This window comes from Trematomus bernacchii, unplaced genomic scaffold (assembly GCF_902827165.1).
Source record: "Trematomus bernacchii unplaced genomic scaffold, fTreBer1.1, whole genome shotgun sequence".
NCBI classification, from domain to species: Eukaryota; Metazoa; Chordata; class Actinopteri; order Perciformes; family Nototheniidae; genus Trematomus; species Trematomus bernacchii.
Window position 1 is genome coordinate 6,097 of NW_022987865.1, and position 19,973 is coordinate 26,069.

The following is a 19,973-nucleotide window of genomic DNA, read 5'->3' on the forward strand; positions in this document are numbered from 1 at the left end:
TTTTATGCCGTTTGCCAAGACTTGATAAGTGGCTCGTAAAACCCAGGAGGTATGGAAACTAAGAACACCATATGTGGTAAACAGCTAATATAACACAACACATTGTATTTCCTTTAACTGGTGGATTATGGATATATAGTTGCTGATCGACAGCTGGAACACAAACCACCAAATACAACACAATAATTCAGATCCAGTCGTCATGACTACACTCCGGAGGGATTCCCCCATCATTTCTTACAGTTTCTCATCAAGGGGGGGGTCTCCTGTCCCCGGGACAAACACACTGCCTGAGGAAGGTTATGTGTATTTATTTTGTCATTAACTTTTTTCGGACCACTTATTTCTTTATGTTGGTGACGATCCGACCTCCATGCTGCTACTCTGGTTCAAACTGCATCCACCAAACAATATGATTTATCTCGACCTCCCCAAAATAACCTAAATCTGACACGGTGTGAGATGTCTCTTTGTTAGCTGTTCTGTCCTCATTTCCTGATCTTCTTCATGCAGTCAGTCAGAATGAATGGATGGGCGTTTCTTTGACTATGTATAGGCAAATATGGGCGTTACGAGTCGATTGTGATTTATCAAGGGAAACAGGCGTAGGGAGTGCTGTACGCACTTCCCTCGCCGGTACGCAATGTTTTGTGAATCGGAAAATGGCGGAAAATGTATGTACCTATTTTTGTGCTTTGTACTACGTAAGCAACCTTCCTACGTGAATCCTACGCAAGGCGTTATAAATGAGGCCCCAGGTCGATGAAAACAAGCCCAAAAGAAGCAACACATACATGATGTTGTGTAATTTTGAACTAAGGCCTCAGGATGACTTTAAGACGTGAACATGGTCATTTTTGTTTTGTAACATTAAATAAAATACAGATATTTTATTAAAGAAAAATCCCGATCCCCGATTTTTTGAAAATCACGTGATCGGATCATCTCTAGACGTCATGCTTTCATCAGACACAGAGTGAAGAAAGAGAAACCCTTTATTGCATCGTCTTCATCACTTCTCTTCTTCACATGTTATGGAATGACTTCAGGTTAGCCCCGCCCCCCACAGGTGTGTGTGTTAAGCCCCGCCCCCCCACAGATGTGTGTTAAGCCCCGCCCCCACAGGTGTGTGTGTTAAGCCCCGCCCCCCACAGGTGTGTGTGTTAAGCCCCGCCCCCCACAGGTGTGTGTGTTAAGCCCCACCCCCACAGGTGTGTGTGTTAAGCCCCGCCCCCACAGATGTGTGTGTTAAGCCCCGCCCCCCACAGGTGTGTGTTAAGCCCCGCCCCCTCACAGGTGTGTTAAGCCCCACCCCTTCCTTTCACATGATTTTAAAACATGCGGATTCAAAGAGGTCAGAGGTCAGAGTCCATGACATCACTTCCTCCCACAGACGACACATATAATTTAAAAAACAAAACAGTTCAGTGAATTCCTCCTCTTCATCTTCATCCTCCTCAGCGTTTGGACAGCTCGTTGGACAGCCAATCGAGACCCTCGTAGAGCCCGGTGCCCTGTGTCGCGCAGGTCGCCTGAACGTGCCACTGAGGAGACATGTGACAGAGTGACAGCCAATCAGAGAGCAGCAGGCACAGCATTTCAAAATAAGAGCACACCTCATTCAGCTATTAGTACACAGGACTGTGTACTAATACTACACTCTGCAGTATTAGTACACAGGACTGTGCAGTACTACAGTCTGTAGTATTAGTACACAGGACTGTGCAGTATTAGTACACAGGACTGTGCAGTACTACACTCTGCAGTATTAGTACACAGGACTGTGCAGTACTACAGTCTGCAGTATTAGTACACAGGACTGTGCAGTACTACAGTCTGCAGTATTAGTACACAGGACTGTGCAGTACTACAGTCTGCAGTATTAGTACACAGGACTGTGCAGTACTACAGTCTGCAGTATTAGTACACAGGACTGTGCAGTACTACAGTCTGCAGTATTAGTACACAGGACTGTGCAGTACTACACTCTGCAGTATTAGCAGTATTAGTACACAGGACTCACAGTCTTGCTCCTCAGGCTGTGCAGTACTACAGTCTGTAGTAGTATTAGTAGTATTAGTACACAGGACTCATGGGGTGTTTCTCAATCGCGAGTACGCTTGCTTGGTAGCACATGTCTGCCGAGCATCTTGCTTCAGAAGCGAGTCAAGAATACTTCCTGGCATTTGGAAAACAAAGAGTGGAACAGGCTAGCAAGTGTGCAGGTGTGCGTCATATGAGAGGCCCCGCCTCTTACATCTTCCACCACAGATTTGGGGAAATTGGTCCGTGCGCAAAGCATTGTGGGGATTTTAAGACCGCGGAGTCTACTCATGTGCAGCCTCGATATTTCTCCAAACGGAGTACGCCGGGCTCGGTAGATTTCCAAGTATGCTGGACATTGGAACAGTACTTCGGAGGGACTCGATGACGTAGTATGCTTGAAATAGTGGCTCTGAAGCAGCTTTACTCGAGATTGAGAAACACCCAGAGTCTTGCTCCTCAGGCTGTGCAGTACTACAGTCTGTAGTAGTACTAGTAGTATTAGTAGTATTAGCAGTATTAGTACACAGGACTCACAGTCTTGCTCCTCAGGCTGTGCAGTACTACAGTCTGTAGTAGTACTAGTAGTATTAGTAGTATTAGCAGTATTAGTACACAGGACTCACAGTCTTGCTCCTCAGGCTGTGCAGTACTACAGTCTGTAGTAGTATTAGCAGTATTAGCAGTATTAGTAGTATTAGTAGTATTAGCAGTATTAGTACACAGGACTCACAGTCTTGCTCCTCAGGCTGTGCAGCCCCAGCTTGTCGGTGAGTTCGCTCACTGCCATGGCGTTGGGGAGATCTTGTTTGTTTGCGAAGACGAGCAGCACGGCTTCCTTCAGCTCGTCCTCCTGGATCTACAGAGACACACCGACCAGATATAGATATATATATATATATATATATACACACACTATATACACTATGTGGTATATAATAAGAGTGGGTACAGACCATCTTGGAGAGCTCCTCCGCTGACTCAGCGACTCTCTCTCTGTCGTTACTGTCCACCACGAAGATCAGACCCTGAACACACCACACACACTCTCATTAGAGCTCAAAACACACTGTTTACCACGAAGATCAGACCCTGAACACACCACACACACTCTCATTAGAGCTCAATACACACTGTCCACCACGAAGATAAGACCCTGAACACACCACACACACTCTCATTAGAGCTCAAAACACACTGTTTACCACGAAGATCAGACCCTGAACACACCACACACACACTCTCATTAGAGCTCAATACACACTGTCCACCACGAAGATCAGACCCTGAACACACCACACACACTCTCATTAGAGCTCAAAACACACTGTTTACCACGAAGATCAGACCCTGAACACACCACACACACTCTCATTAGAGCTCAATACACACTGTTTACCACGAAGATCAGACCCTGAACACACCACACACACTCTCATTAGAGCTCAATACACACTGTTTACCACGAAGATCAGACCCTGAACACACCACACACACTCTCATTAGAGCTCAATACACACTGTTTACCACGAAGATCAGACCCTGAACACACCACACACACTCTCATTAGAGCTCAATACACACTGTCTACCACGAAGATCAGACCCTGAACACACCACACACACTCTCATTAGAGCTCAATACACACTGTTTACCACGAAGATCAGACCCTGAACACACCACACACACTCTCATTAGAGCTCAATACACACTGTTTACCACGAAGATCAGACCCTGAACACACCACACACACTCTCATTAGAGCTCAATACACACTGTCCACCACGAAGATCAGACCCTGAACACACCACACACACTCTCATTAGAGCTCAATACACACTGTTTACCACGAAGATCAGACCCTGAACACACCACACACACTCTCATTAGAGCTCAAAACACACTGTTTACCACGAAGATCAGACCCTGAAACACACCAACACACTCTCATTAGAGCTCAATACACACTGTTCCACCACGAAGATCCAGACCCTGAACACACACACACACTCTCATTAGAGCTCAATAACACTGTTTACCACGAAGATCAGACCCTGAACACCACCCACATCACTCATAGGAGCTCAATACACACTGTTTTACCACCGAAGATCAGACCCTGCAACACACCACACACACTCATTAGAGCTCAATACACACTGTTTACCACGAAGATCAGACCCTGAACACACCACACACACTCTATTAGAGCTCAATACACACTGTCCCACACGAAGATCAGACCCTGAACACACCACACACACTCTCATTAGAGCTCATACACACTGTTTACCACGAAGATCAGACCCTGAAAACACACCACCACCACTCTCATTAGAGCTCAATACACACTGTTTACCACGAAGATCAGACCCCTGAACACCCACACACACTCTCATTAGAGCTCAATACACACTGTTTACCACGAAGATCAGACCCTGAACACACCACACACACTCTCATTAGAGCTCAATACACACTGTTTACCACGAAGATCAGACCCTGAACACACCACACACACTCATTAGAGCTCAATACACACTGTCCACCACGAAGATCAGACCCTGAACACACCACACACTCTCATTAGAGCTCAATACACACTGTTTACCACGAAGATCAGACCCTGAACACACCACACACACTCTCATTAGAGCTCAATACACACTGTTTACCACGAAGATCAGACCCTGAACACACCACACACACTCATTAGAGCTCAATACACACTGTTTACCACGAAGATCAGACCCTGAACACACCACACACACTCTCATTAGAGCTCAATACACACTGTTTACCATGAAGATCAGACCCTGAACACACCACACACACTCTCATTAGAGCTCAATACACACCGTTTACCACGAAGATCAGACCCTGAACACACCACACACTCTCATTAGAGCTCAATACACACTGTCCACCACGAAGATCAGACCCTGAACACACCACACACACTCTCATTAGAGCTCAATACACACTGTTTACCACGAAGATCAGACCCTGAACACACCACACACACTCATTAGAGCTCAATAACACTGGTTTACCACGAAGATCAGACCCTGAACACACCACACACACTCTCATTAGAGCTCAATACACACTGTTTACCATGAAGATCAGACCCTGAACACACCACACACACTCTCATTAGAGCTCAATACACACCGTTTACCACGAAGATCAGACCCTGAACACACCACACACTCTCATTAGAGCTCAATACACACCGTTTACCACGAAGATCAGACCCTGAACACACCACACACTCTCATTAGAGCTCAATACACACTGTTTACCATGAAGATCAGACCCTGAACACACCACACACACTCTCATTAGAGCTCAATACACACTGTTTACCACGAAGATCAGACCCTGAACACACCACACACACTCTCATTAGAGCTCAATACACACTGTTTACCATGAAGATCAGACCCTGAACCACACCACACACACTCTCATTAGAGCTCAATACACACTGTTTACCATGAAGATCAGACCCTGAACACACCCACACACTCTCATTAGAGCTCAATTACACACCGTTTACCACGAAGATCAGACCCTGAACACACCACACACTCTCATTAGAGCTCACTACACCACCGTTTACCACGAAGATCAGGACCCTGATACACCACCACACACACTTTCATTTAGAGCTCAATCAACCCTGCTTTACCACGAAGATCCGACCCTGAAACACACAACCCACACACTCTCATTAGAGCTCAATACACCTGTTTACCACGAAGATCAGACCCTGAACCACCACCCAACACACTCTCATTAGAGCTCAATACACACTGTTTACCACGAAGATTCAGACCCCTGGAACACCACCACACACACTCTCTATCTAGAGCCTCCAATTACACCACTGTTTACCACGAAGATCAGACCCTTGAACACACCACCACACACTCTCATTAGAGCTCAATACACACTGTTTACCACGAAGATCAGACCCTGAAACACACACACACACTCTCATTAGAGCTCAATACACACTGTTTACCCACGAAGATCAGACCCTGAACACCACCACACACACTCATTAGAGCTCAATACCAACACCTGTCACCACGAAGATCAGACCCTGAACAACCACACACTCTCATTAGAGCTCAATACATACTGTTTACCACGAAGATCAGGACCCTGAACACACCACACACACTCTCATTAGAGCTCAATACACACTGCTTTTACCACGAAGATCAGACCCTGAACACACCACACACACTCATTAGAGCTCAATAACACTGTTTAACACGAAGATCAGACCTGAACACACCACACACACTCTCATTAGAGCTCAATACACACTGTTTACCATGAAGATCAGACCCTGAACACACCACACACACTCTCATTAGAGCTCAATACACACCGTTTACCACGAAGATCAGACCCTGAACACACCACACACTCTCATTAGAGCTCAATACACACTGTCCACCACGAAGATCAGACCCTGAACACACCACACACACTCTCATTAGAGCTCAATACACACTGTCCACCACGAAGATCAGACCCTGAACACACCACACACACTCTCATTAGAGCTCAATACACACTGTTTACCACGAAGATCAGACCCTGAACACACCACACACACTCATTAGAGCTCAATAAACACTGTTTACCACGAAGATCAGACCCTGAACACACCACACACACTCTCATTAGAGCTCAATACACACTGTTTACCATGAAGATCAGACCCTGAACACACCACACACACTCTCATTAGAGCTCAATACACACCGTTTACCACGAAGATCAGACCCTGAACACACCACACACTCTCATTAGAGCTCAATACACACCGTTTACCACGAAGATCAGACCCTGAACACACCACACACACTCTCATTAGAGCTCAATACACACTGTTTACCACGAAGATCAGACCCTGAACACACCACACACACTCATTAGAGCTCAATAAACACTGTTTACCACGAAGATCAGACCCTGAACACACCACACACACTCTCATTAGAGCTCAATACACACTGTTTACCATGAAGATCAGACCCTGAACACACCACACACACTCTCATTAGAGCTCAATACACACCGTTTACCACGAAGATCAGACCCTGAACACACCACACACTCTCATTAGAGCTCAATACACACCGTTTACCACGAAGATCAGACCCTGAACACACCACACACACTCTCATTAGAGCTCAATACACACTGTTTACCACGAAGATCAGACCCTGAACACACCACACACACTCTCATTAGAGCTCAATACACACTGTTTACCACGAAGATCAGACCCTGAACACACCACACACACTCATTAGAGCTCAATACACACTGTTTACCATGAAGATCAGACCCTGAACACACCACACACTCTCATTAGAGCTCAATACACACTGTAGTGTACAGGTGTATTTGGTAGTGTTATATGTAGTACCTGTGTATTCTGGAAGTAGTGTCTCCACAGCGGGCGGATCTTGTCCTGCCCCCCCACGTCCCACACCGTGAAGCAGATGTTCTTATACTCCACCGTCTCTACGTTAAAGCCTGCACACACACACGCACACAGTCACACACACACAGTCACACACACAGTCACACACACACACACACACACACACACACACACACACACACACACACACACACACACACACACACACACACAGAGTTAGTGTACTTGTTTATGTATTGTGTGTTGTTACTTCCTGTGTGTACTGACCGATGGTTGGGATGGTGGTGACGATCTCTCCCAGCTTGAGTTTGTAGAGGATCGTCGTTTTACCTGCTGCGTCCAGACCCACTGAAACACACACACACACACTTTAATTACACACAACAGACCCACTGAAACACACACACACTTTAAGTACACACAACAGACCCACTGAAACACACACACACTTTAATTACACACAACAGACCCACTGAAACACACACACACTTTAAGTACACACAACAGACCCACTGAAACACACACACACTTTAATTACACACAACAGACCCACTGAAACACACACACACTTTAATTACACACAACAGACCCACTGAAACAGACACACAATTCAACAAAGAAAACCAACTTTACCAACAGAAAACGGTATGTAAAATAGCAGTTAGCCTAGCCTCAGGGTTACTGTAGTTGATGTCACTGACAGTTAGCCTGTTAGCCTAGCCTCAGGGTTAGTGTAGTTGATGTCACTGACAGTTAGCCTGTTAGCCTAGCCTCAGGGTTACTGTAGTTGATGTCACTGACAGTTAGCCTGATAGCCTAGCCTCAGGGTTAGTGTAGTTTATGTCACTGACAGTTAGCCTGTTAGCCTAGCCTCAGAGTTACTGTAGTTGATGTCACTGACAGTTAGCCTGTTAGCCTAGCCTCAGAGTTACTGTAGTTGATGTCACTGACAGTTAGCCTGTTAGCCTAGCCTCAGGGTTAGTGTAGTTTATGTCACTGACAGTTAGCCTGATAGCCTAGCCTCAGAGTTACTGTAGTTTAAGTCACTGACAGTTAGCCTGATAGCCTAGCCTCAGAGTTACTGTAGTTGATGTCACTGACAGTTAGCCTGTTAGCTGTTAGCCTAGCCTCAGAGTTACTGTAGTTTAAGTCACTGACAGTTAAGCTGTTAGCCTGTTAGCTGTTAGCTTGTTAGCCTGCTCTCACCCATCAGGATCCGCATCTGCTTCTTCCCGAAGAACCGGGAGAACAGCGAGGAGATGGTCAGCCCCATCTTTAGAGTCCCGTCCAGCGGCGGGGGGTAGGAGCCTGCGGGGGAGAAAGAGGAGCCGGTAATCAGCCGGTTAGCAGCCTGAGATGAGCCGGTAAACAGCCAGTAATCAGCCGGTTTTCAGGGGGTAAACAGAGCTAACTCAGACCCGGATCCTCTCTCCTCTCGGTGCCACGTCGAGGCCAACGGGGAACTAATGACGTCACTCATCTGACACACAACAGTGCCGTGTTCAGGGCCTCACACAAAATCAGAACTCCTGGATTCCTCCCACAAAAGGGACGTGTAGTGTTACAGTGAGAGGGAGCATAGCAGTTAAAATACAATACATAATAATCATAAAATACAAATAATAAGAAAGAAAAGCACACATTATTAATATAATAAATAATAATCATAAAATTAAAATAAAGGCATGAAATAATGAGAAATATAAACAAAAACAGTACACAATCATGGCTAACAAATGAATAGTGACATAGAAAGCATATTAAAGTATTGTGATATTACATATTTAAAGTACTAGTATCTGGAGTTGGTAAACAAATAAAATAAACAAAATACTTTTAATTATATGTATTATGTTTAAGATCATCATTCGGTTTGTCCCGACTGCAGTGAACGCAGCACCGGTTCCTCCTCACTTCCGGTTCAGAGCAACATGGCGGATGTTCCTCGGTCTGAGTGTTTCTTTTAATATCCTCAGTTTTCAGGATAAACACTGTGAGAAAGAGCGACGGATCTGTTCATAAACACCGCGTGTTGGAGCTGAGAGAGAGCGGGACTCACGGTAAGGAACACACCGGGAATATTACCGTGTTAGGAACTCTCTATTATAACCAGATGCACTTATCTATCATTCATTTATCAACTAATACATGATATAGATATTGATTAAAGAGCTCCACCAGCTGCAGCATTAAGGTGATGAAGAAGAAGGAGTGTAATAAAGACAAGTGTCATCATGTTCCAAACCACATGAAGGATTCTCTCTGAAACAGTATGGAGCTCAAACTCTTTCTCTCTCTCAGGTTTACCACAAGGTGACTTCCTGCTTCTTCACACACACTCTCTCCAGTACAGGTTAGCTCTGAGTGTTAGCATGCTAATGTAAACACAGACCATATTACTTCCAGAACACGTCTCATTGTTTCTGACAGCAACGTTTCTGATTGGCCCGTGGGTGTAAAGCCCGCCCACATTTTAGTAATGTGGTCTCACTTGAGGCCAGGAAAAGGCTCTGTGACCTTTTGACCTGTGCTGGACTATGGTGATTTGATCTATCTGAATGCACCTGCCCATTGCCTGGAAAGGTTAGATGCCGCCTATCACAGCGCACTGAGATTTGTCACTAACTGTAAAGCACTCACTCATCACTGTACCCTGTATGCCAAGGCAGGTCTGCCATCACTTCCTGTACGGAGGCTCAGTCACTGGTACACGTTTATTTATAAAGCTTTGTTGGGTAAACTCCCGTATTCTATCTGCTCTCTGATAACACAGAGAGAGCAGCTATTGTCTGAGATCGCATGATGTAGTCTTGTTAGATGAGCCAAGAGCAAGGACTGTCTTAGGTGAGACAGCTTTTATGCGCAGCTCCACTTGCTTGGAACAATCTTCAGCAAGAATTGAAACTGAGCAATCTCATTCCTCTGCATGTTTTTAAAGCTAGGCTAAATGAAATGCTCGTTGATACTATGGGTACTTGTAAATGTCTATAACTATGTAAATGTATCCTGTAAATATAATGTATGATGTCCTTTATTGTTTTATGTCTCATGTGGAACCTATATGCTGCAGGTCTCCCTTGAAAAAGAGATCTATGATCTCAATGGGACCATCTGGTTAAATAAAGGTTTGAGATGAAATGAAATTAATGTATTATAAAGTGTTCTTATGTGTATTATAATGTGTATTAATGTATTATAATGTGTATTAATGTGTTATAATGTGTATTCATGTGTTATAATGTGTATTAATGTATTATAATGTGTATTAATGTGTATTCATGTGTTATAATGTGTATTAATGTATTATAATGTGTATTAATGTGTTATAATGTGTATTCATGTATTATAATGTGTATTAATGTGTATTATAGCATGTAATAATGTGTATTGGTGTCTCAGGATGCGCACAGCGCTGTGATGGAGAAACTGGGCTTTGGTCCAGGCAGGAAGGAGCTGCAGGAGACGGTGGAGACTCAGAGGAAGCAGCTGCTGCAGTACCAGAGCCGCTTTAAAGACGTGGTGCGAGCCTATAAGAGCCTTCTGAAGGAGAAGGAGGCTCTGGAGGCCAGCCTGACGGTGCTGAGCGTCTCACAGCAGGACCCCCATGGAGCAGGAGGACCCCCCCCCCCAGGACCCCCCCAGGAGGACGGCTGCTCGCTGCACAGCGAGGACAGCCTGGACACAGCAGCGTCTGTGGAGGAGAGCGAGGACCAGCCAGAAGAACCAGCCGTGGTGAGACTTAATTATTATCAAAACTACCAACCTGCTGAGCTAACTCACTCTGAGTCAAGCTAACTCACCCTGAGTCAAGCTAACTCACCCTGAGTCAAGCTAACTCAGCCTGAGTCAAGCTAACTTAAACTGAGTCAAGCTAACTCACCCTGAGTCAAGCTAATTTACCCTGAGTCAAGCTAACTTACCCTGAGTCAAGCTAACTTAAACTGAGTCAAGCTAACTTAAACTGAGTCAAGCTAACATAAACTGAGTCAAGCTAACATAAACTGAGTCAAGCTAACTTAAACTGAGTCAAGCTGAGTCAAGCTAACATAAACTGAGTCAAGCTAACTTACCCTGAGTCAAGCTAACTTACCCTGAGTCAAGCTAACTTACCCTGAGTCAAGCTAACTTACCCTGAGTCAAGCTAACTTAAACTGAGTCAAGCTAACTTACCCTGAGTCAAGCTAACTTACCCTGAGTCAAGCTAACTTACCCTGAGTCAAGCTAACTTAAACTGAGTCAAGCTAACTTACCCTGACTCAAGCTAACTTACGCTGAGTCAAGCTAACTTACCCTGAGTCAAGCTAACTTAAACTGAGTCAAGCTAACTTACCCTGAGTCAAGCTAACTTAAACTGAGTCAAGCTAACTTAAACTGAGTCAAGCTAACTCACCCTGAGTCAAGCTAACTTACCCTGAGTCAAGCTAACTTAAACTGAGTCAAGCTAACTTAAACTGAGTCAAGCTAACTCACCCTGAGTCAAGCTAACTTATACTGAGTCAAGCTAATTTACGCTGAGTCAAGCTGCAGTCTAAGGTGCTTTTCCTCCTGCAGGCGTTGCAGAGCGACCTAGATGCCGGCGGCTCGGACAGCAGTAGAGTGGGGGCGGAGCCTCTGCTGCAGGCCACGCCCCCTCCCAGCTCGGAGGCGGAGCGTCGGCTCGCTCAGCTGAAGAACCAGCTGACGACGCTAACAAGCGCGCTCGCCACCGTCACGCAGGAGAAGTCCCGCATGGAGGCCAGCTTCCAGGCCGACAAGCGGCAGCTGAAACAGGAAGTGGAGGAGCAGGAGGCGGAGCTTCACGCCCTGCAGATGCACAAGGAGGCGGAGCTTCACGCCCTGCAGATGCAGCAGGAGGCGGAGCTTCATGCCCTGCAGCTGCAGCTAGCAGAGAGCCGCGCTCGCATCATCACGCAGCAACACGAGCGGCAGCAGGAGCAGGACGACCACGCGCTGCAGCTGAGAGAGCTGCAGAGGATCCTCCAGCAGGAGAGAGACATGCGGCAGGACGCAGAGCTGCGGCTGCAGGAGGGGGCGGAGTCTCAGTCACACCTGCAGCAGGTGAGGGACGACAGGGACGAGCTGAGCAAGAAGCTGCAGGCCGCAGAGGACGAGCGCAGGAAACCAGACCCCCGAGCGGAGCAGCTGCAGAGAGAACTGACGCAGCTGAAGACCAGGATCCAGGACCAGATCAGCGCCGAGACCAGGAAGGTGAGCTAACCAGGGATAAGCTAACCGGGGCTAAGCTAACCGGGGTTAAGGGTTAGGGTTAACCCTGTGTTGCATAGATAAAGATAGGCTAACCCCCCCCTGTGTTGCAGGCCTGCGAGGCGGAGCAGAGGTCATGTGAGGCGGAGCAGAGGTCATGTGAGGCGGAGCAGAGGTCACGTGACCGCGCTCAGGCGGCGGAGGACCGGGTCTCGGTTCTGGAGCTGCGGGTCTCGGAGCTGTCGGAGCTGCTGGGCTCGTCTGAGAAGCAGAGGCAGCGAGAGCAGCATGCGGCGCAGCGACTGCGAGAAGAAGTCCTGCAGCTGGAGGCAGAGAACAAGACGCTCGCCATCAGGACGGAGGGCAGGTCGGAGGGCGAGGAGCAGTTGGACGTGGTGGTGCTGAAGGAGAAGCTGGAGAAGGTGAAGAAGCTGCTGCAGCAGAGGAACCCGGAGCAGGACGTCCTGCCGGACCAGGCGGCAGCGCATTATCAGCAGGAGCTGCGCGCGCTGCGGGACGAGTTTGAGCGATACAAGCTGCGGGCGCAGCTGGTTCTGAAGAATAAGAACACCAAGGACGGCTGCCAGGCCAAGGAGCTGGAGGAGGTCCGGGACCAGCTGTCGGAGCTGAAGGAGAAGTACATCAACCTGCGGATCCACAGCGACGAGGCGGAGGCCGTGCAGCGCCGCATGCTGGAGGAGCGGCAGCAGCTGGCCGCAGCGCTGCAGCTGCAACACAGACAGGAAGCGGAGCGGGCGGCCGCGCTGCACCGCGAGCAGCTGCTGCGTCTGGAGGCGGAGCTTCACAAACAAAGAGGCAGGACCATGCAGCTGCTGCAGGAGAAGGAGCAGGAGCTGGAGGCGCTGCGAGCCGCTGCCCCTGCCCCCGTGCAGGAGTCCGACAGCGATGCCCTCAGCGTGGCGCTGCGGCGAGCTGCGCCCAGCGAGCCCACGCTGCTGCTGTACGCAGAGCAGCTGGCCAGGAAGGAGGCGGAGGCTGGAGCTCTGCGGAGAGAGAAGCACCGGCTTCAGGACGAGCTGCACCGCCTGCAGGCCGCAGCGCTCGCTGGCGCAGAGCAGCACGGAGAGGAGGCGGCCGCGCTGAGAGGACGCGTCGACAAACTGCAGCGAGACCAGAGCCGCGAGGGCGCCAACATGGAGTATCTGAAGAACGTCACCTACAAGTTCCTCACGCTGCAGGACGCCAGCGGACGCATGCAGACGCTCAACGCCATCCTGACCATCCTGAGCTTCAGCCCGCAGGAGAAGAGCTGCGTCACCAAGCTGCAGCGCAGCGCCTGGTGGAGGTAAACACCTGAAGAAGAAACATCAGGAGGTAAACACCTGAAGAAGAAACATCAGGAGGTAAACACCTGAAGAAGAAACATCAGGAGGTAAACACCTGAAGAAGAAACATCAGGGGGTAAACATTATAAGGGTCTAATTGATATTAAGATTCTGGTTTAAATCTGAATTGTGTAAATATAAATATATTCCAGATTTCTTATTTATGGATTTTTTCTCAGATTGTTCTTTTGTTGAAATTAAAATATTGATTGATTCTCAAACTCACTTTGGTTAATCTGAAATCATTTTGTACCTGGCGTTTACATGATGCATCATGCTAACAGCTAACACTATTTCTCACCAGCTAACACTATCTCTCACCAGCTAACACTATCTCTCACCAGCTAACAGCTAACACTATCTCTCACCTGCTAACAGCTAACACTATCTCTCACCAGCTAACAGCTAACACTATCTCTCACCAGCTAACAGCTAACACTATCTCTCACCAGCTAACAGCTAACACTATCTCTCACCTGCTAACAGCTAACACTATCTCTCACCTGCTAACACTATCTCTCACCAGCTAACTGCTAACACTATCTCTCACCAGCTAACACTATCTCTCACCAGCTAACTGCTAACACTATCTCTCACCTGCTAACACTATCTCTCACCAGCTAACTGCTAACACTATCTCTCACCAGCTAACAGCTAACACTATCTCTCACCAGCTAACACTATCTCTCACCAGCTAACACTATCTCTCACCAGCTAACTGCTAACACTATCTCTCACCAGCTAACACTATCTCTCACCAGCTAACTGCTAACACTATCTCTCACCAGCTAACTCTATCTCTCACCAGCTAACACTATCTCTCACCAGCTAACTGCTAACACTATCTCTCACCTGCTAACACTATCTCTCACCAGCTAACTGCTAACACTATCTCTCACCAGCTAACAGCTAACACTATCTCTCACCAGCTAACACTCTCTCACCAGCTAACTGCTAACACTATCTCTCACCAGCTAACACTATCTCTCACCAGCTAACACTATCTCTCACCAGCTAACTGCTAACACTATCTCTCACCAGCTAACTGCTAACACTATCTCTCACCAGCTAACACTATCTCTCACCAGCTAACACTATCTCTCACCAGCTAACTGCTAACACTATCTCTCACCAGCTAACACTATCTCTCACCAGCTAACTGCTAACACTATCTCTCACCAGCTAACAGCTAACACTATCTCTCACCAGCTAACACTATCTCTCACCAGCTAACAGCTAACACTATCTCTCACCTGCTAACAGCTAACACTATCTCTCACCAGCTAACAGCTAACACTATCTCTCACCTGCTAACAGCTAACACTATCTCTCACCTGCTAACAGCTAACACTATCTCTCACCAGCTAACAGCTAACACTATCTCTCACCAGCTAACACTATCGCTCACCTGCTAACAGCTAACACTATCTCTCACCAGCTAACACTATCTCTCACCTGCTAACAGCTAACACTATCTCTCACCTGCTAACAACTAACACTATCTCTCACCAGCTAACAGCTAACACTATCTCTTACCTGCTAACAGCTAACACTATCTCTCACCTGCTAACAGCTAACACTATCTCTCACCAGCTAACAGCTAATACTATCTCTAACCAGCTAACTGCTAACACTTTGGCCCAATCCCAAACCACCCCCCAGGAGTGGGCATTTTACGGCCCGCGGGCCACATCCGGCCCGTTGGCCGGCCTTGGCCGGCCCGTGTGAGGTTGATCATAAATTATAACATAATGAAAAAAAACAGCAACCTTTTCAAAATAAAAGCAACACAGCTGTATTGCTTGCATGGCGTAAATACTTTTCTAACTGTGTTGCTTTTATTTTGAAAAGGAAGCTGCTGTTTTTTTTATTTATTTACGTAAACGCGCATGCCGTAACAGCTACGAGTGATGCTGGCCGGCTAGTCCTCGAAATGTCCGCTAAGGGCAAAAAAAGAAAGATCGATACTGAATGCCGCGTTTTCAACAAGACATGGACCGCTAAGTATTTATTTACAGAAGTGAAAGGTAAAGCTGTGTGTTTAGTTTGTGGTGCGCAGGTCGCTGTGTTCAAGGAGTACAATTTGAGTCGCCACTATGCTACCAAACATGCAGATAAATACAAGAACCTGTCTGAGGAAGAGCGGGCAAAGGGGTCGGATGCTTTGCTAGCTAAGCTGCAAAGCCAACAACACATTTTCACAAAACATTCCACATCCAGAGATGCAGCTGTCAAGACGAGTTATGTCTTAAAAGTTAACCGTTTTCGGACGAAGAGTTCATTAAGGAGTGTTTGTTGGACACTAATATGCCCGGAGAAAAAGGAGGCATTTGAGAAAGTGCCGCTCTCCCGACGCACTGTTACGAGGAGGATTGAGGACATCGCGGGAAATCTGGAGCTTCAGCTGCAGAACAGAGCGGTCAACTTTGACTTTTTTTCCTTGGCTTTGGATGAGAGCTGCGATGTACGTGACACTGCCCAGCTACTCATCTTCCTACGTGGGATAACTACAGACTTCAAAATCACGGAGGAGCTGGCAGCCATGCAGTCAATGAAAGGTACAACAACAGGGAGTGATTTGTTCACGGAGGTAAATGCATGTGTGGAAAAGTTGGGACTGAAATGGGACAGGCTGGCAGGCGTGACAACGGATGGTTGTCCAAATCTGACAGGGAAAAATGTTGGACTATTGAAGAGAATGCAGGATAAAGTGACAGAAATTAACCCTGAGCAGAAATAGGTATTTTTGCATTGTATTATACATCAGGAAGTGTTGTGTAAGTCAGTGTTAAAAATTAACCATGTTGTTGATGTTGTAACTAAAATAGTTAACTTCATCAGGGCAAGAGCATTGAATCACAGACAGGTTGTTGCACTTTTGGAGGAAAGTGAGACTGAACATCGTGACATACCCTACCATGCAGCTGTCAGGTGGCTCAGCCTGGGCAAAGTGCTGAAAAGAGTATGGGACCTGAGAGAAGAGATGCAAGACTTCTGTGTGAAGAAAGGAAACGACATCCCACAGCTTTCAGATGCAGACTGGATGGCAGACCTTGGTTTTGCTGTAGATGTGACTGCACTAATGAGTGAACTAAATGTCTGCAAGGCAAGGGCCTTTTTGTGCATGACATGTACAGTGCAGTGAAGGCTTTCATGAGAAAGCTGCAGCTTCTCTCAAGCCAAATGGAGGACAACATTCTCACGCACTTGCCAACACTGAAGGAAGCCACACCATCAGCTGATCACCTCCAGAGGTACTCATCCATGTTAGAAGCACTGCATGGTGAGTTTTCAAGGCGATTTAAAGACTTCAAAACAGTTGAGAATGAAATGAACATGATCTTTTCCCCATTTACATGCCATGTGGATGATGCACCCAGTGATGTTCAGCTCATTGACCTGCAGTCTGACACACTTCTGTCAGAGCACTTTAGGTCAGTCTCACTGCCTGAGTTTTACTCTTCCCTGAAAGAGGAGAACTTTCCACACATCAGGAGACATGCTCAGAAGATGATGGTCCTCTTTGGATCTACCTACATATGTGAACATTCTCAGTGATGAAGTTCAACAAATCCAGATACAGATCCTCTATCACTGATGATCACCTCTCAGCTGTCCTTCGCATATCCACCTCAGACATTGAACCAGATTTCCGTGCACTTGTTCAAGCCCAAGACAGACTGGATTTTTCTCACTGAACAAATAAAATTAACTGAAAAACAAAAATCAAAAGCACTCATTTCTTTTTGTATAAAGCTGATTCATTTCTTATCTTTAACATACTGTAAAACACCTTTTCAGTATTGGTATATTGAGCAGAATTAAGTTCAACTTATTTTTGATTCGGCCCCCCAACACAGCTCGAGTTTCTGAAGTGGCCCCTTGTAAAAAATAATTGCCCACCCCTGCCCTACACACTACCCCTCCGTTTGCGCGTTCGCGCGGAGGGTCCGCCACATTAAGTGCTGTTCCAAACCAACGAGGGTGTGGAGGGGGTGTGGGCTATCAAGCCATCAAACAGCGAGTCTGCATCGGTGCTGACTTGAGACCGGTCTCCACCTGACTGGACTCCACCTGACCGGTCTCTACCTGACCGGTCTCTACCTGACCGGACTCCACCTGACCGGTCTCCACCTGACCGGACTCCACCTGACCGGACTCTACCGGTCTCCACCTGACCGGACTCCACCTGACCGGTCTCTACCTGACCGGACTCTACCTGACCGGTCTCTACCTGACCGGACTCTACCTGACCGGACTCCACCTGACCGGACTCTACCGGTCTCCACCTGACCGGTCTCCACCTGACCGGACTCCACCTGACCGGACTCTACCGGTCTCCACCTGACCGGACTCCACCTGACCGGTCTCTACCTGACCGGACTCTACCTGACCGGTCTCTACCTGACCGGACTCTACCTGACCGGACTCCACCTGACCGGACTCTACCGGTCTCCACCTGACCGGTCTCCACCTGACCGGACTCCACCTGACCGGACTCTACCGGTCTCCACCTGACCGGACTCCACCTGACCGGACTCTACCGGTCTCCACCTGACCGGACTCCACCTGACCGGACTCTACCGGTCTCCACCTGACCGGACTCTACCTGACCGGTCTCTACCTGACCGGTCTCTACCTGACCGGACTCTACCTGACCGGACTCTACCTGACCGGACTCTACCGGTCTCCACCTGACCGGACTCCACCTGACCGGACTCTACCGGTCTCCACCTGACCGGACTCTACCTGACCGGTCTCTACCTGACCGGTCTCCACCTGACCGGACTCTACCTGACCGGACTCTACCTGACCGGACTCTACCGGTCTCCACCTGACCGGACTCCACCTGACCGGTCTCCACCTGACCGGTCTCCACCTGACCGGACTCCACCTGACCGGTCTCTACCTGACCGGACTCCACCTGACCGGTCTCTACCTGACCGGACTCCACCTGACCGGTCTCTACCTGACCGGTCTCCACCTGACTGGACTCCACCTGACCGGTCTCCACCTGACCGGACTCCACCTGACCGGACTCTACCGGTCTCCACCTGACCGGACTCTACCTGACCGGTCTCTACCTGACCGGTCTCTACCTGACCGGACTCTACCTGATCGGACTCTACCTGACCGGACTCTACCGGTCTCCACCTGACCGGACTCCACCTGACCGGTCTCCACCTGACCGGTCTCCACCTGACCGGACTCTACCGGTCTCCACCTGACCGGACTCCACCTGACCGGACTCCACCTGACCGGTCTCCACCTGACCGGACTCTACCGGACTCTACCTGACCGGACTCCACCTGACCGGTCTCCACCTGACCGGTCTCTACCTGACCGGTCTCCACCTGACCGGTCTCCACCTGACCGGACTCTACCGGTCTCCACCTGACCGGACTCTACCTGACCGGTCTCCACCTGACCGGTCTCTACCTGACCGGTCTCCACCTGACCGGTCTCCACCTGACCGGACTCTACCGGTCTCCACCTGACCGGTCTCTACCTGACCGGTCTCCACCTGACCGGTCTCCACCTGACCGGACTCCACCTGACCGGACTCCACCTGACCGGTCTCTACCTGACCGGTCTCTACCTGACCGGACTCCACCTGACCGGTCTCCACCTGACCGGACTCTACCTGACCGGACTCTACCTGACCGGTCTCTACCGGACCGGACTCTACCGGTCTCCACCTGACCGGACTCCACCTGACCGGTCTCCACCTGACCGGACTCTACCGGTCTCCACCTGACCGGTCTCCACCTGACCGGACTCTACCTGACCGGTCTCTACCTGACTGGACTCCACGCTGTGTGTCCGTCAGGAAACACGCTGTTAGCAAGTAGTTCCAGCAAACATCCACTGATAAACTGCGATGTTAACAACCTCATGATAACCTC

General features: G+C 48.4%; 2 protein-coding genes across 3 annotated transcripts; one reads left to right on the forward strand and one right to left on the reverse strand.

Annotated features, from left to right (window-relative positions):
* Positions 1 to 977: 977 nt before the first annotated feature.
* Positions 978 to 8,986, reverse strand: LOC117469153 (ADP-ribosylation factor 4). The gene is made up of 6 exons (XM_034113534.1): positions 8,723 to 8,986; positions 7,784 to 7,864; positions 7,499 to 7,608; positions 3,000 to 3,071; positions 2,777 to 2,902; positions 978 to 1,544 (listed from the first exon to the last, which is right to left on the reverse strand). The coding sequence occupies exons 1-6, from the start codon at positions 8,787 to 8,789 to the stop codon at positions 1,458 to 1,460; spliced, it is 543 nt and encodes a 180-aa protein (XP_033969425.1). The 5' UTR covers positions 8,790 to 8,986; the 3' UTR covers positions 978 to 1,457.
* Positions 8,987 to 9,392: 406 nt separating this feature from the next.
* gcc1 (GRIP and coiled-coil domain containing 1) lies at positions 9,393 to 14,292 on the forward strand. 2 transcript variants are annotated; one of them, XM_034113537.1, is made up of 5 exons: positions 9,412 to 9,576; positions 9,818 to 9,829; positions 10,916 to 11,248; positions 12,068 to 12,724; positions 12,835 to 14,292. In XM_034113537.1, exons 3-5 carry the CDS (start codon positions 10,934 to 10,936, stop codon positions 14,029 to 14,031), a joined length of 2,169 nt encoding a protein of 722 aa, XP_033969428.1. In that variant the 5' UTR covers positions 9,412 to 9,576; positions 9,818 to 9,829; positions 10,916 to 10,933; the 3' UTR covers positions 14,032 to 14,292. The 2 variants fall into 2 exon arrangements, with proteins under 2 accessions (XP_033969427.1, XP_033969428.1); XM_034113536.1 differs by lacking the exon at positions 9,818 to 9,829 and having other exon boundaries at positions 9,393 to 9,576.
* Positions 14,293 to 19,973: the final 5,681 nt, after the last annotated feature.

Excerpts from the sequence above, each read along its gene's own strand:
- gcc1 (XM_034113536.1), top strand. The coding sequence starts at position 10,934 with ATGGAGAAACTGGGCTTTGGTCCAGGCAGGAAGGAGCTGCAGGAGACG. Across the intron at positions 11,249-12,067 it reads AGCCAGAAGAACCAGCCGTG|GCGTTGCAGAGCGACCTAGA; the intron begins GTGAGACTTAAT and ends TTCCTCCTGCAG. Across the intron at positions 12,725-12,834 it reads TCAGCGCCGAGACCAGGAAG|GCCTGCGAGGCGGAGCAGAG; the intron begins GTGAGCTAACCA and ends CCTGTGTTGCAG.
- LOC117469153 (XM_034113534.1), bottom strand. The coding sequence starts at position 8,789 with ATGGGGCTGACCATCTCCTCGCTGTTCTCCCGGTTCTTCGGGAAGAAG. Across the intron at positions 3,072-7,498 it reads ACTACTTCCAGAATACACAG|GGTCTGATCTTCGTGGTGGA; the intron begins GTACTACATATA and ends TGGTGTGTTCAG. Across the intron at positions 2,903-2,999 it reads CGGAGGAGCTCTCCAAGATG|ATCCAGGAGGACGAGCTGAA; the intron begins GTCTGTACCCAC and ends GTGTCTCTGTAG.